Source organism: Pundamilia nyererei, unplaced genomic scaffold, assembly GCF_000239375.1.
Source record: "Pundamilia nyererei isolate P.nyererei 1_Seehausen unplaced genomic scaffold, PunNye1.0 scaffold00148, whole genome shotgun sequence".
Taxonomy (NCBI): Eukaryota; Metazoa; Chordata; class Actinopteri; order Cichliformes; family Cichlidae; genus Pundamilia; species Pundamilia nyererei.
The window spans coordinates 1,112,429-1,127,996 of record NW_005187549.1 but is presented as its reverse complement, the minus strand read 5'-3'; the positions used below and the strand labels follow the sequence as shown (position 1 = coordinate 1,127,996).

At 38.4% G+C, this 15,568-nt stretch overlaps 1 protein-coding gene across 1 annotated transcript; it reads right to left on the bottom strand.

The window, feature by feature from the left end:
* Window positions 1-4,037: 4,037 nt before the first annotated feature.
* LOC102199408 (cbp/p300-interacting transactivator 3-like) lies at window positions 4,038-9,270 on the bottom strand. Its single transcript, XM_005744697.1, has 2 exons — window positions 9,109-9,270; window positions 4,038-7,120 (listed from the first exon to the last, which is right to left on the bottom strand). Exon 2 carries the CDS (start codon window positions 7,112-7,114, stop codon window positions 6,410-6,412), a length of 705 nt encoding a protein of 234 aa, XP_005744754.1. The 5' UTR covers window positions 7,115-7,120; window positions 9,109-9,270; the 3' UTR covers window positions 4,038-6,409.
* Between the last annotated feature and the right edge of the window lie 6,298 nt (window positions 9,271-15,568).

The window sequence follows — 15,568 nt, the reverse complement described above, 5'->3', positions numbered from 1 at the left end:
TGTACAAAGGGCCATGTACCAAAAAACATTTAACCTCTTAAGAGGTATGCAACCCTCCATGACTTCAAGTTTTTTATACAAATATCGACATGTGTGGTATCCACAGAAACTTTAGAATCCCAGCTAAAATGCTAAACCATTTCGATAACAACTAAACACAGTGAAAACAAGTGATGATTAAAAGAGCAGTTATGTAATTGCGCAAAAGTCCTCTAAACACACACAACCGAGCTACGAACTCTACCGCCTTCATGTAACTGGTTAAACAAAGTAAAATGGTAAAATGGTAAATGGCCTGTATTTATAGAGCGCTTTACTAGTCCCTAAGGACCCCAAAGCGCTTTACATATCCAGTCATCCACACACACATTCACACACTGGTGATGGCAAGCTTCATTGTAGCCACAGCCACCCTGGGGCGCACTGACAGAGGCGAGGCTGCCGGACACTGGCGCCACCGGGCCCTCTGACCACCACCAGTAGGCAATGGGTGAAGTGTCTTGCCCAATAATAATAATAATAATAATAATAATAATGGATTGGATTTATATAGCGCTTTTCAAGGCACCCAAAGCGCTTTACAATGCCACTATTCATTCACTCTCGCATTCACACACTGGTGGAGGCAGCTACAGTTGTAGCCACAGCTGCCCTGGGGCAGACTGACAGAAGCAAGGCTGCCATATCGCGCCATTGGCCCCTCTGGCCGGGTGCAGGGATTACGGATATCGGATTCATATCGGTATCGGCAGATATCCAAATTTATGATATCGGTATCGGTATTGGACATAAAAAAGTGGTATCGTGCCATCTCTAGTAGATAGTAGATGTAGCTTCTGATAATTGCCTCACTAACATCATGCATCTGAGCCACAATTGCCATTTTCAGCCCAGTTACGCCACCTGTCGTAAATTTAGGGCCATGTGGGGTTTTCGCTTTGCAACTTGTGATTGGTGGAACTGACGTGAACGCGGCATCATTATCGTGATTCTATTGGCTCAAATGATTAAAAAGCGGTGTCAATCTTGCAAATCGGCCAATAGAAGCCAATTCATTGATTCATTATTTTGGGCATTCAAACTAAATTAAATATTTTCTTCTGTTTACTTCCTAATAATTCAGCTGACACATGGTCTCTAGAGTGTGCCAAAATTGGACAAACTGCACAACGCCTGAATATTTATTAATTATTATTATTATTATCTATGTGCAATAACTCAACTGTATATACACAACACTATTTATTACATATTACTTTTTTTTTTTAAACCGGCTTGTATATCTGTACATTTTATATATATATTTCTTTTTCCCTATGTTAATACTGTCCATATGTATATAGCGCTGCAGAACTGTACCCCCCTCCCCCCCCAGCATGTTTACACTGAGTAGGAGATGCTCTGTATCTCATTGTACAACTGTATAGTGACAATAAAGGCATTCTATTCTATTCTATTAAATGTACAGTCATTTTTCACTGTTTCACATTAGAAGCATAAATCTTTGCACAGAGGATGTTTATATATTGATTACTGATTTTCTGAATTAACATCTGAACTAAAGCATATTTTTAAAGGGGTTATATGCTAAAAAATAAAAACAATTGGAGGAAAAAATTGACTTACTTTTTCTGTGTTCCAGCTTATTCACTTTGACACACATCTGCTGCAATATTTACACCTCTGATGAAATCTCACAAGTGTTAGTTTATTTTAATACCGAGATTGTTTACACAGTGTTTGTTTTTGCAGAGAAATACTCCATTCATTTTGGGCATGTCATGTTCGAGCATGGAGCTCAGAAAGCCCTTTTGGTAGTAACAGATTAAGAAAACCTATTTCCTTTAGCCAGAACACTGACGATGGATCTTAAATCGGCCTTCAATACAACAAAGGAGTGGCTAATGAAAAACTGAGGTCATGGAATGGCCTAGCTAGTCTCAATCTTACTGCTATGTATCCTGATATGTATGCAAACCTGGTAACAAGAAATGTTTCACAGATGTGCTTGCTAACAAGGGTTTCTCCACCAAATACTAAGCCATGTTTTGCTTAATGATCAAATACTAATTTCACTCAATGACTTGTAAATCAATTTATAACTGTTATATAATCTGTTTTTTTATTTGGTTGATATTCTGCCTGTTATAATTAGAGACTGTTATTTTTTCTTAAATGTGTAATATCTATTCAACTATTTGCTGGCAAGTGTTGGTGTAGAAAAAGGTGAACCTAATTCAGAGCAGAAAACAGGTGTAAGGCACCATAGTGGTACTTTAATTCAGCTTGCAAGGCTTACATTTTAATAGATTAGCAAAGAATTATGTGCAGCTGCTTTAGACTTTCATTTAGCTAGAGTCATGAAGATGTAGCTGCAAATACAAGAAGAGAGGGAATGTTCAGCACGAAATGCTGTTGTTACCGCAGAACCTTCCAAGTTGTCCAACGTGATTGGAACAACCTTAACAGTCTGAGGTTTGAAGCCTTGATTATATCCTTCTGTTGCAGACATTGAGACAGTTATAGATAGATACACAGACAGATATGATGGCCAAGTAATCATTCCTGGTATACGTCTTTGAAATCTGCTTAGTCTGTAGTCCTTTCCACCTTTACTGACAGCTTGGTCAGCACTGTTCCCTGTGAACTTTGGACTCAGACTTTGTCCCTGATTTTGTTTAGAAATTTCCTGGAGAGAATTTCAAGATGAAACTGAAAGGCAGTGGATTTGACTCTTAGTGGTCTCAGCAGTCTATTGGGGGAGACTGCATCATAGTGTACCTATGATGACTTTGGTCTCAGGGTTAACAACTATATGCAGATTAGTCAATGAGAAGTGATTTGAGTTCAATTTTATGAAATAGCTGATTGAACCACTGCAATTTTGAAAGCATCCTTACAAGGGCTTTAAAACTTTTGCACATTGCTGCATAGCATTACCTTTTCATTATTTAAATTCTTTTATATAGTCTTTGTTTTTACACCTTATTTATCTTTATTTGGGTTTCTCTCGTTTGTCATGAAGACAAAGATGTTTCCTACGTCCAGCACATTTCTGAACCTGCTACATAGTGTTTATTCACAATTCATTATATTCCAGTATAAAGCCTATGTGTTTTAATTCGTTTACTCTAGTCATTTTAAAATAACTTTAATTGTGTAGGCAATGTAATGCAGGCCTCTTTCTTAGATTTTACTTAATAAAACATCATGGATTAAATGTTTAGAGGATGGACAACATTTTGGTTTGGGTTACTTAGCACTTGACTGTCTGCAACCCATGGCTAGTGGCCCAAATCTTAGATGCTACTAGTGTCTGTCCTTCTACAGATTTGGGTTCCTGCAAGTCTGCACCAGTTCTCACTGTTTTCAGCAATCTATTAAAAACAGCTCAAGGACAAAATCCTGCCTTGACGAACACCATGTAAAACAGCACGTGTATTTGAGGTCTAGTAGTATGACTTTACTGCACAGCTAATTAGAATTTCAATTAGACTTTTTTTTAATCGTAAGTCCCCACAGAGCTGTTCTTTTAGAAAAATGGTAGAGCAAAACTTCTAGCTGGAAATGTGCAGTGAGCTCTTTATTCAGCTCTAACAGAGAAATAAAGGCCTTAGGAGAAAACAAGACTTGTCATTTAAATGTGTCAGTGTGGGAGGATGTCTCTGTGAGCCATTTGAGCCATTTAGTATGTATGTATTTATAAATCTTTACTCTGGTATGCTGTTACTTTGCAGGTTGCTAAACTTTTTTTTAAAATTATATAACACAACGAATCAACCAAAACATTCTCTGTGTTGACAGAGTGCTGACTCACTACTATTTAGGATATGTAACTTGTACTTTGCTCTTCTGTTTGCTCATTGCTTATTGTGGGTGTGGAAGTCTTGAGAACCAATAAAAAAAAGATCAGGCAAATAAAGAGCATCTCTCAAGGCTCTCGGTATATATCAACAGTGCTGTATCTTTATGACAAGTTACATGTTTGGCTCCTTTTAATAGTGGTTTAAGAAATCACTGACATACAATTAAAAACAGCACTTTAAATAAATATTTTATTTGAAAATAAATACATTTTCTTCAAATATAATCAATAACATTACAAAAGCTTTGTGGAAGTGGGAAAGGAGGAGGATGAGGAGAATGTGTGAGGGAGGGTAGGCGGGTGGGTTGTCACCCAAATTAATGGTGTGTAATTTGGAATAAGGATTACAATCTCACATGTTTATCTACCATTGTAAGACAAGCTCCCACAAAGTACTGTGCTGTACATTCTCAGCTGCTTTGTGAGAAAGCAGTGGCATTCCTCTTGCATCCTTCAACACATGCAGTCCACTTGGTCTTAAAGCTTCAGGCCCTTCACCCAAAAACATCTACACACTTTTTCGCTAAACAAACAAATAAACAAAAAAAGTAGGATATAATCGCTTGTCAATACATCAAAATCAGCCACTGACTTACATTTATTTCTGACAATGCTTTTTTAAACATTTTTTTGAAAGTACCTTAAATGTATCTAGATCAGCTTCAGCTCTAGTCTACAGTACAAAGATACAATACACAAAAAGGCTGCGCTTGTTGATACAGCGGTAATCAGAGGCCACTGTCTTGCTAAGGCCAGAAGAATTTCCACCTTAACTATGAGGTTGTGAGTGTGTCTGCAATTCTGGCAGGGAGAAAGTGAAGCAGAGTGCTGGCACTTATTCTGTCTTTACAACAGCATTTCAATGCCCATTGTTGGACTCAAGAGCTTCAAGATGGCAGATCTCCAGTGAGACGCAGGAATCGCAGCACAGGTGTGTTGGAACAGATTAACACAGTGTCGCCCTGGCTCTTCTGACAGTTCCACAAAGAGCACAGAAAGTTATCACGCATCCAACCTGCTGTGGAAAGGCTTCACCCTTGACCAAAAACCTAATTACTTTTAGAAAAAGTCATCATATATGTCCATTTTATAATTACTGAGTCACTAGAGAATGCACAAGCTGATCTCAGTAAAGACAAGCATGTGAGAACATGTAATTCAAATCCTGTCAGTAGAAACACAGCAGAACAAGCTCATTTATGGCAAAAAACATCAGCTTTGCTACTTGTTTGCTCTTCCAGTCTAATGAAATCAATGCCACAGGTAGTGACAGATTTAAATAATGATTAAACTAAGTGCTGCACAGAGTGCTGTGTCCACGCATTGTGTCCACAGGCCAAAATCTCTCTCTCTATCATTCCCTCTCTCTGCGCAGTCTCCTGATCGGTTTACCAACCGATGACTTTTGGGATGAGGATGCCCTTCGGTGGGATTTAAATACCTTATTCCACAAACGTACACACTAAGCACACAAAGACTGCAATCAAATGCATTTTTTAAAAATCCTGTTTTGGAAAACAAATTTAAGCATTAGCTATGCCACCAGTAACTGATTTTGTTGTGGGCCTAACTTTCCTTAACATTTTAAATAGGCCATAATTATGCAGTTTTTGAGATGCTAAGAGGGCATTCACCGTGCATCTGTTCTTGCAGTTCCATACAGCAGTAACCTGTCTTGTAACACATATATGAATGTCAGACATGGAGTGGTGAGACTTTGATGCACAAATAAAAGCTTTGTTAAAGCCAAGACTCAAGGAAATGTGCTACTTTGCCAATGTTTCAATCATAGTTACTTAGCAGGAAACAGATGCAATGCAGATTTCACCTAGTCAGTCAGTTAAATGACTGAAATAATGAAATAATCAATGTAGCACATTTTACCCACAAAAGAAACTAAAATGTGCCACTCTGGAATGATGCACAACTTCATTTCCCTGCTCTTCAAGGAAATGTCATCTTTTGAAGAAAGTCAGTTTTGAAGAGCCAGCCTTCAATATGCACACAAAAATCCTTACTTCCTCATATAAGCAAATTCAGAGAACTACCTTTTTATAAATTTGTATGATCTATAGTCTGCTACTAGTTAAAATTGTCATCAGAGATAAAACACTTTAAAAGATTACACCAAATCTGGTGGACCCAGAATGACAGTCTTTTAGGTCAGCTTTTCTCATTGTGTTTGTTAAATTTACAATTGTCCAAAAGCCTTGGCACTGTAGGCACATGTGCTGTGGGCCAGATGGGTACAGACGGAGCCCGCTGCATCAGGATGCCCCATTTTGGCCAAAGGCAGCGGATCTTGCTGGCACCGTCTCAAAGCAGAGAAACCTGGAGTTTTTTCTGCGTTTTTGCCCATTACAGTTCTTCAACAACTCACAGGCATGTCATGGTGAAGTTGTACCAGACACTGTCATATACACAGATACAGAAATACCCAAACAGAACAGGGGGATTGTCTCCTCTCGCTGTGCTACTGTGGCCATTCAGTCATTCTTTGGGCTGTTGAATCTAAACAAACCAAACACTTTTCAACTAAATTCCTCAACAGCTCACTGTGCTCGGCTGCTGTTTGCACACAAAGTCTGATATGAAGTCAAACTCATTCTGTCCCAGGAAGAGCTCAGGAAGCTCCTGAATGCGATCTAAACCAAATTCCAGTACCAGTGAAGTCAGAACCTCCTCATCGATCAGATCCATGTCCATACCATTCAGCCCCAAAGGCCCACTAATGTGTTGCATGCTGGAAAGCTGGCCCGGGCCCATCCGGTACTGTGGACCATTTGGCAGATGGTGACCATTAGTTGAGCTCAGCGGGTGTCCGTGATACTGAGTGTTGAGTTTTTGCAGGTGCATGCTGGCCATGAGCTGCTGCGAAGTGAGATTCCCAGGGAGGTACTGCTGTGGGTGTCCTCCCTGCTGCTGCTGCTGCTGCTGCTGCTGCTGCTGAGAGTGCAAGTGGTGGTGCTGTTGCTGTTGCTGTGGACACTGGCCATTGTACATCATGTTACCAGACATCATTTGGTGGTGGTGGTGGTTGGCCATGGGAGCTCCATTCACAGGGACCATCCCTCCAGGTCCCACCATACCCGGTCTCTGTCTCATGGCAGCTTCCATATTGCTCTGAGGGTTCCTGCCATAGTGCATTACCTGGCCATTGGGCAGACTGCGCTGGCAGTTGTGCTGTGGTGGCCCATTCATGCCCATCCTGAAGCCATGGTTCATGGGCATCATCATGTGTTCAGCCATGTCGCCCTACAAAACCATTAACAACCAGCACAATATACCATTAGATTTGAAATAGAACCCATTGCATAAAGTAGACAAGTTTAATATATGTACAGTTTAAACTGGCAAGAACCTACTTTACATATTGCAAAAGTTCTATTTATTCATAAGGACAAGTGAGAAACCAGCTTTTTAAGGGCTTTCTAGAATAACAAAATAAGAAATAACTCAAGGAGAACTCAAGCAGGTTTTTTTGATTGCCAAGATAGCTAATGCTAAAGTTGTTAACTTTCATCAATGCCACTTTTCAATTAAATTTAACAGTTTGAACATCTTCCAATGATCTAATATTTGGCAAAGGGAAAAAAATCAATTGTATTTGGTACAATTTTCCAAAAAGTGTTGTCAACAGGTTTATTTTGGGCTGGACATAAAAACTTTAAAAACCTGCATTACAAACAAAAGTTGTGTGGAAGATCTGGAACGCTGTATGTATTACACCAGCTTATCTAAGTAATTGTGCATCTTATCTAAACCTCCATTTTTGCATTTTCCATGTTATTTTATCTCATGTAGTATGACCATTGCATGTAATAATTTAGACATATGAAATGTTCCTGGAGCTCCAGCTATTCACATATGATTCCCATGTTTATAAAAATATTTTTAGAGCAAAATAACAATTTAAGCCTGCAGCTATATCCAACGTGATCCTAAAAAGTATGTGTATGCATATACAACAGTATATAAAAACATGCTGACCAAGCACCATATTTTAACCCAATTGTGCTGTAAATCTATTGTATAGGTTCCTACAGTTTTTTTCAAATAACATCTATAAACACATCTATATGTTAGCATGTATAAATTAAGACAGCTCAAATCTCAGTTACCAGTTAGAGGCACAGAAACACACAAAAACGGACTGCAGATGATGGAAAAACTACGATTCAGTGACCAAGTTGGGATATCTTGATCTTAGCTGATCAGGTGAGACCATTTTACTGTCATGCCTCTTTTCATGGGCTTATGATTTAACAAAGGTGTGACACTGCATCACTTAATTCAAGTCCCTTGAAACAACAAAACAAAAAACCAAACATAATTGGTTCAAAACTTATTTTTCCTCAGCTTCTATGATTTCTGCTTCTCTATTTGAACACTTTAATTTCCTGTGTGGAAAAAAAAAGAAAAGTCAAAGCCTCCAAAATTACACCATCAGTGAATTACCCCTCAGTCTCACACTAACAAGGGAGGGCAGCAATACCCTTGCAGCCCAAAGGACACAGAGAAATGCTTTTCAAGACCACCCCCTCAACCTCAACACACAACACCTCTGTCCTTACTAAACATCTCACATTAAGATTTCCTACATGGCAAACAGATCCGACTCAGTGAACATAATTAGCTTGTTAAAATGATGACATTATTCCATGAGCTGCCTCTAAATGGGATGGTTGTGAAAACAGGTCTAGAGCAAACCATGAAAAGAATGCTTGAGTGTGGAAAAACAAAGAGGTTTCAGGTTTTTAAAATGCCACCATCCTAGAATGAACTCAGCCTTTGCCCCTGGCTGCTTGTATCAATTCAACCCTTTTAGTGCTGATAAAACAAGAGACTTTCCTCAATAGCCTAAACCATCCTTATAATATTCTGCTCTTGTGATATCTAATTGTGATATCCCCTCTGTGGAGCTTATGTACTGATCGTTATTATAATTCAAATGGCACTTTGATAGTCTGAGGGAGGGTAATAGTCATTATTACAGAAGCACGAAACCTCTTTTTTATCCACATTGTTACGGATTATTTTTATCATTTGGTGCGATAAGACCGCAACAGAAAACCTATAATGCCGTTAAAGTAAGTGGCAAGGTGAAATATGATTGATTCCGTCCGAATCCAACCAGTCTCTCTATGTGTAATTATGTAGCGAAATACGAAAATACTCCACAGGACAAAGGCGAAGAGGTGCCTTTCAACCTGTTTTAAATAGCACCCGAAGATGACACCTACCCGATATTTTATTGTGGAATCGGCTGAGAAGTTGGATCAGTGCCGGCGTAGTTCCTTCAGCTGATGCTCCGGCTACATGCAGCCCTGCGGCGAACTCTGCAATGTCTCGGCAGTCAGAGGAGTTTGTTTTCTGGGTCATCTCAGGGATTATGTACATCTATAAAGCACAGAGAGAGCGAGAGAGAGATAGGGAGAGGAGGAGCCACCTTCCTCTCCGTCTCCTTTGTTGCTATTGGTCCGCCCCCTTAATCACTGTGCAAAGAAACGTTCGCTAACTACTTCCACGGATACACCAGAGCAGAAGAGACCCGCGCAGCCCCGCTGTGATCCCGGGGTGATTTCACTGCCGCCTGCTTTCATTACACTTATACTTTTATTAGCAATGATCCATACTCTCTTAACTGGAAGAGTTCTGTGCAAAGCGCATCGGTAAAAACTGTAGGCAAAGCAAAAGCCCCACAGCTGTAGAGGAAATCATTTGAGCAAGGTGTTTTACAGCATTACTCCGGAATAGTTCTGTACTGTGAAGTCCACTATAAAGTTTCATTATAGAGCACTTTTTAAAAAGTGTTTACAGGGGAAAGAAACAGTAAATAAATGCGCTGTTCATAGAATAGGAGAACAGAAAAAAAAAACTAACCTGCTGAAAATTACAATTACAAAACAGACAAAGAGCAAACTGCTAGAAGGAAATGTTAAAACGGGCTATTACAAAAGGGACGGGGATTTAGAGTAAATTCCAACAAATTACTATTAAATTCCATTGTGTAACTTGTAGCTTGTAGGTAAGCTTACAGACCTTTAGTCATTTCATCTCTTTGGTGCTAGGGCTGCTTTCCCATTGTGTGGCTTTCTCTTGCAACCTTTGATGATGCTTCTGGTTTTTTCATTACCATGGCCACTTTACATTCTGTAGTATTTTCCATAAGCAACCAACCCTCTGCTTCCTGGTCACACTGCCAGTCTACAACAATGGCCAATATGATAGATGGACACAATAGCATAAACCAAACCCAGGCTCTGAAACCGCTAACATCTTAATCTAGACAGTTTTTAAAAAACAAAACAAAAACAGATCCACCATACTAGCGAGGGTCCTCTATGCTTTCCAGTTTCTTGTGACTACACTAACTATGTATGCCATTTAGGCACACTTCAAAAAAAGGACTTACTACTTATCTGCGGTGTCTATGCAGTTATCTGTTTTCCTGTGCACAACCAAGTATAATACTCCTCTAAGTCAGTCTAAACTTCATGTAGGCTGTTCAGCTAGGACTGTGAAGGTTCTGCTTCCTTTGTTTTTAAGTGTAGGCATATGACAAGTTCACACTGCACTGCACAAGAAGGTCACCCTGGCACGTTCTTTCATGGACCTGGCCAAGCTTAAAGGAAGACTTGACTTTAGTCACCAACCAGTTGTAGCTTGCCTCCCAGTTGTCATTGGCAACCTATGTGATGTCATCTTTAATGACGTGTCATTAAAGACTACCTAAAACAGGAATGTAAACAAACAATGGCTGGGATGATACTGGCTGTCGTGTGTATGTAAAATAAAGAAAGCTAAAGCAATCACGTAAGTCTATTTAGCTGGCTGTTGAGAAGCGTTCTAAATAAGGATGTAGTTACTTTACACCGATACAAATTGCACTGATAATGCAATGATACAGTTGGTGATTTCTTTTTTGATTTTACATTTCATTTTCCTGTTTCCATGTTGTTATTGTGGAGTCTAAACATAGCATTAGGAATAGTCAGAAGAGCTACATTTATGAACTACATGGAACAGGCTACTACGCCTAGGGTTAAAAGTTTTAATGCCTTGGGCCAACCCCATTGTGGACTTTATAAATAAAACATCAAAAGTGCAGAGATGTTTGAAAAGTTGCAATATGTTTTTGTTTTTAGCACCTTTTACATTCTTTTTAAAGTAAATGACTACTGACGCTATTTAAAGATATCTACAAAAAATGCAATGTATGGATGTATGCCCTGAAACGATCCTTTTTTCTATGAAGGTGTCGGGTAACAGCGAAGGTAAAAATGGCAACACTCATACAACCACGAGAACCTCCACATAGCACCTTTTAATAATAATACCTGCACTTGCCACAGCCAGCAGAAGAAATGTCTTTGTGGTAGCTGTGCAGAGGTTTGTACAGAGCGCTGAAATGGACTGGTAACCAGCATAAGCTGTTAAAAGACCCTAATGTGCCACCTTAACAGGCAATTTCAGAACTGTGTTGAGCTCTAAAACCACACTGAAATCTTTCACGCACACATTTATACTCATGTTCTATATAGAGAGATTTTTCACTACAAAATTAAAGGTTAGCAAGTAGAATTTAGGCATCATTAAAACAGTTGGGACATGGAGCACTTTTTATTATTGTTACTGTTATTGCAAATACAGCACCAGTTCCTGCAACTACAAATTTTCCCAGTTTTGCTGTTCCTAGACTTATTAGCTTCAGGAAATAATATTACCTAAAGCCATAATCAGTGCATTTTTGTCCTGAGCATATAGGTATGAGAATAATGTAAGGGTACATGTACAATAATAACTATGAAATAAAATCACTGGACTGTATCCATGAGGAAATTGTACACCGTTCAAACTGTATACCCCTCACAGACATTATAATATAATTTGCCTTATACATAATATAAGATAAATACATTTTATTTTTAGGTGACAGTGTTGCACTAAACTACTAACAGACAAAGACAAAAAAAGCTCACACCAGCTAGTTCTTTTGTTTTTGGGCTGTCTTCCTGTGTGGGGAAAGTTAGGCCCCCTCAGCAGGAGCTTGGTATGTATTCCTGTTGACATACACACACACCCTTTGCAGTAGAGGAATGTGTCCTATTTTTGGGCCCCTAAAGTCATCCAGACTCCCAGCCTCTTTGTAATCCTCTTTTCACTTGAACATTGTGTTTATTGTCTGGGAGAACACTGTATGATTTGGTCTGCAGCCACAGGCTCTTCACTTTATTTAGGAGATGTTGATTTCAGTGAGTACAACTGGTTATTTTGATGAATACAACTACAACTGTGGTTCTTTAGGGTGCAGACTTCCAGAGATTCAATTACTGAATACTTTTCTTTTGTCAGTACTTTGTGCCTCTCTCACTTGAATTATTGCCCTTTATTTAATTTTGTTATAACTTACTTTTAAATAAGTAAGTTAATTAAAATAGCATTATGCATAAATGCATAAATGTAACGAGTTAATAATTTACAATAATGGATAGATGTTTTGTCTGGAAATGTATTTGCACTCTATGTATCTGTACCCATATGTAATTCATTTTATTTCATATTTTACTATTGAGAAGCACTTTGGAGTACCTCTGGTCTTTTAAATGTGCTATACAAATAAAGCATTGATTGACTGATTGATATATGTAGTTCCCGTATAGCTAAAATTCATTTTCTGTTATATTTTGAAGGAAACGTGTTTTACTGTAGTCACATAATCTAGAATTCAAAAGATGAGTGCATTCTGGAAACCCCTCAAGAGTTCAGCCAAGGAAAAGAGTCTTCAACACTTATATCAAACCATTATTTTAAATTAATTTCATATTATTTGGCCAGCAGTCCCAATCCATCCAGTATATAATTATTATCCGAATAATAACCTGAAAGAAAGAAACTAAATAATAGAGATATGTTCATTACAAAGTGTTTTTGAAACAGCACAAACATAGTCTCAGATGAAATATATTTTCTTCAAAATTAAATTTTGTGTGCTGTATAAGAACAGACATTTAGAGAGAGAAGAATATAAGCCAAGACTGTATAATTCACATATATGGACAGCTGATATAAAGTTATATTTTGTAACTTTTACACATCTATCTTGATAGAGAAATAGAATAGATAGCTATATAGATTAGATTATTTTATCTTTAGACATAGCCAAGCTGGCTTTTTCCTCTTTTATTCAGCCTTTAATAAAGAAAAATAAATCCACCCAAAGTCCCTTCTAAATCACACTTATTACAACTTTCTCAGCTAGGAAGACTGAATTCTTGCTCATTATGTGGCTACTAAACTGGGGAGAATCACTCTATTTAGTCAATAAATTATCCAATACCTGTGCAAAATAGCAAGTGTTAATTTTAAGATTTTTTAAAGATGGAAAATTAAGTGAATGAGTGGGATTTACAAATGCTGGCAGCTTTGTTACATTTGTATGGAGGCAGATTAGCCGTGTCCTCATGTTAGTGTTGCTAAGCCAAACTTCATGGTTCCTAAGGAATCTTAAAAAACAACCTCTGAGCACCTACTCTGCCTCCCAAGCCAATGCATAACTATACTGATGTGAAAAGGAAAGTTTTCACAGGACTCAATGTAGTCCAGTGAAAAAGTACGTTCTACAATAGCTTGGAGAGCCACCTTTAACTTGAAGTTATCTGACTTTATCAGTCTCACATATCATTGTTTTGGCACAGTTCATTGAGGTTTGCAATTATTTATTTTTGGACAGCTCTATTAAATAATTCCTCATAATTTTAGTCAGTCTGAAGATTTGGACTTTGACTGGGGCCATTGTAACAGCTCGATTCTTTTCTGTTTAGTTATTCTGTTGTAGATTTGCTGGTGTGCGTGGCTTCACTGTCCTCTTAAATAACGCAGGTTCGACCAAGTTTCAGCTGCTGTCATCTCAGTAGTATATTAAACTACAGATTTTGTGTTACCAGTAATAGAGTTAAACACAAACATTTGAACATGCCTGATTACTATGCTATCTGTCCATTCAGTGAACAGTTTTGCCGAAGCATTCTTCTCGGTTGTAGACACACAGTGTTGAGAAGGTTACTTCGTATTCCGTTACGTTACTCAATGAGAGTAACGTATTCTGAATACTGGATTACTTAATATATCATCATGCTTTTTACAACTACATGAATGTACTATTGCTGTGTGATTTATTACTATTACTGAAGGTTACTCACCATAGCAATACAAACTGGATTTTTAAATCGTAATATAAAATGAGTAACAGTAGGGTGGACATTAGGTCATTAGATCTCGTATAGAAAACCATTCCGCGCATATATAAAACAGGTCCGCGGCTCTGAACCGTAGTAAAGGGACCTCTGGCTAATACGCCGGGTTCTGTTTCGGGCTCGTAGCTGAAAACTAGCTTTATTTTGTTGTCTGGGTCAACTTTGCCAGCAAGAGACAGAGAGAGGTGTTGAAAGGCTGCGATAACGGAACTTATTGTTTTGGAGGAAAACACGAACACAGTATAGAGTTGAGTTTTAATAGCTTACTTACAACTGGGCTACACTGCCCATGAGACTACATTCTTTAGGGCTCTGCCTGTTGCCTTCATATTAAATAATGTTTTGAACAATAATTTAAAAAAAAATTTCTTCACGTCATTATGCGGGCCGCAAGTGGGGGTGACATGGACCGCGAGATTGAGACATAGGCATTAGAGCCTCTTAATGGCGTGGAATTACCAAATATAGAGAGGGGACAGCCTAACATATGAAAAAAGAAAAGACTGCCGTGTAATCCATTTATTTCAGCAAAGTAACTGTATTCTGAATACCACCTTTTTAAACGGTAACTGTAACGGAATACAGTTACTCATATTTTGTATTTTAAATACGTAATGCCTGTACATGTATTCCGTTACTCCCCAACACTGTAGACACAGTATATTTGGGACTGAATTCAGGCTTCAGTATTTACAGACTTATATAAAAGGTTGACATTATGAGCTGCAGAGTGACACATAGGCTGAAAAAATCCATGCTTCCAGTATGAGGTTCCACACATGGGAGACAAATAACACATGTGCACATGACTTAAGCAAATCGACTGAATACATCTTCATCAGTTTTAAGTTCAGGTAGGTGTGATGATAAAAGACAACTTGCTTGTTTCATGATAAGAATACCGGTATGAGCCTTTATACTCCAGGACAACGTGTAACTCATTTGTTTATGGAATTCTGTGGAAAACTGCAACATTTTACTGCATGTAATAATGGGAACACTCTTCAGACTATTCTGCTTGTTTGACCTTGTCTGAGAATTACTTGCTGATCTTAGTGAGACAGGAAATGTGTTCTGACAGTTAGCCAATGACACAGCTGCACTTTGGTATTGATCTTTACTCGTGTAGACTGCATTCCATCTATACCATGACTCAGGGGTCCAACATACTATGCTTTTGCAGCTTTGTATCTACATGTTATTACTGTTGTGCAACATTATGTAATGACTATAGCTTCTCTGCAACTTCTGGATTGGATGTAAATTGTTTATATGTATCTGAGCAGATAAAAGACAAAACCATCCCTTGACCAATTATTTCTGACTGTTTAGCACTCTTTCTTTCTATTAGTCCCTCAAGCTGTATATGTACAGGTTTCATATTACCGAGTGCTTCTTGTTACCCCTTTCTTTCCAACCACCCACAGCGCTACTCAACCTGGTTCAT

What these genes read in the sequence shown, in the direction of transcription:
- LOC102199408 (XM_005744697.1), bottom strand. Translation starts at nt 7,114, where the DNA reads ATGGCTGAACACATGATGATGCCCATGAACCATGGCTTCAGGATGGGC.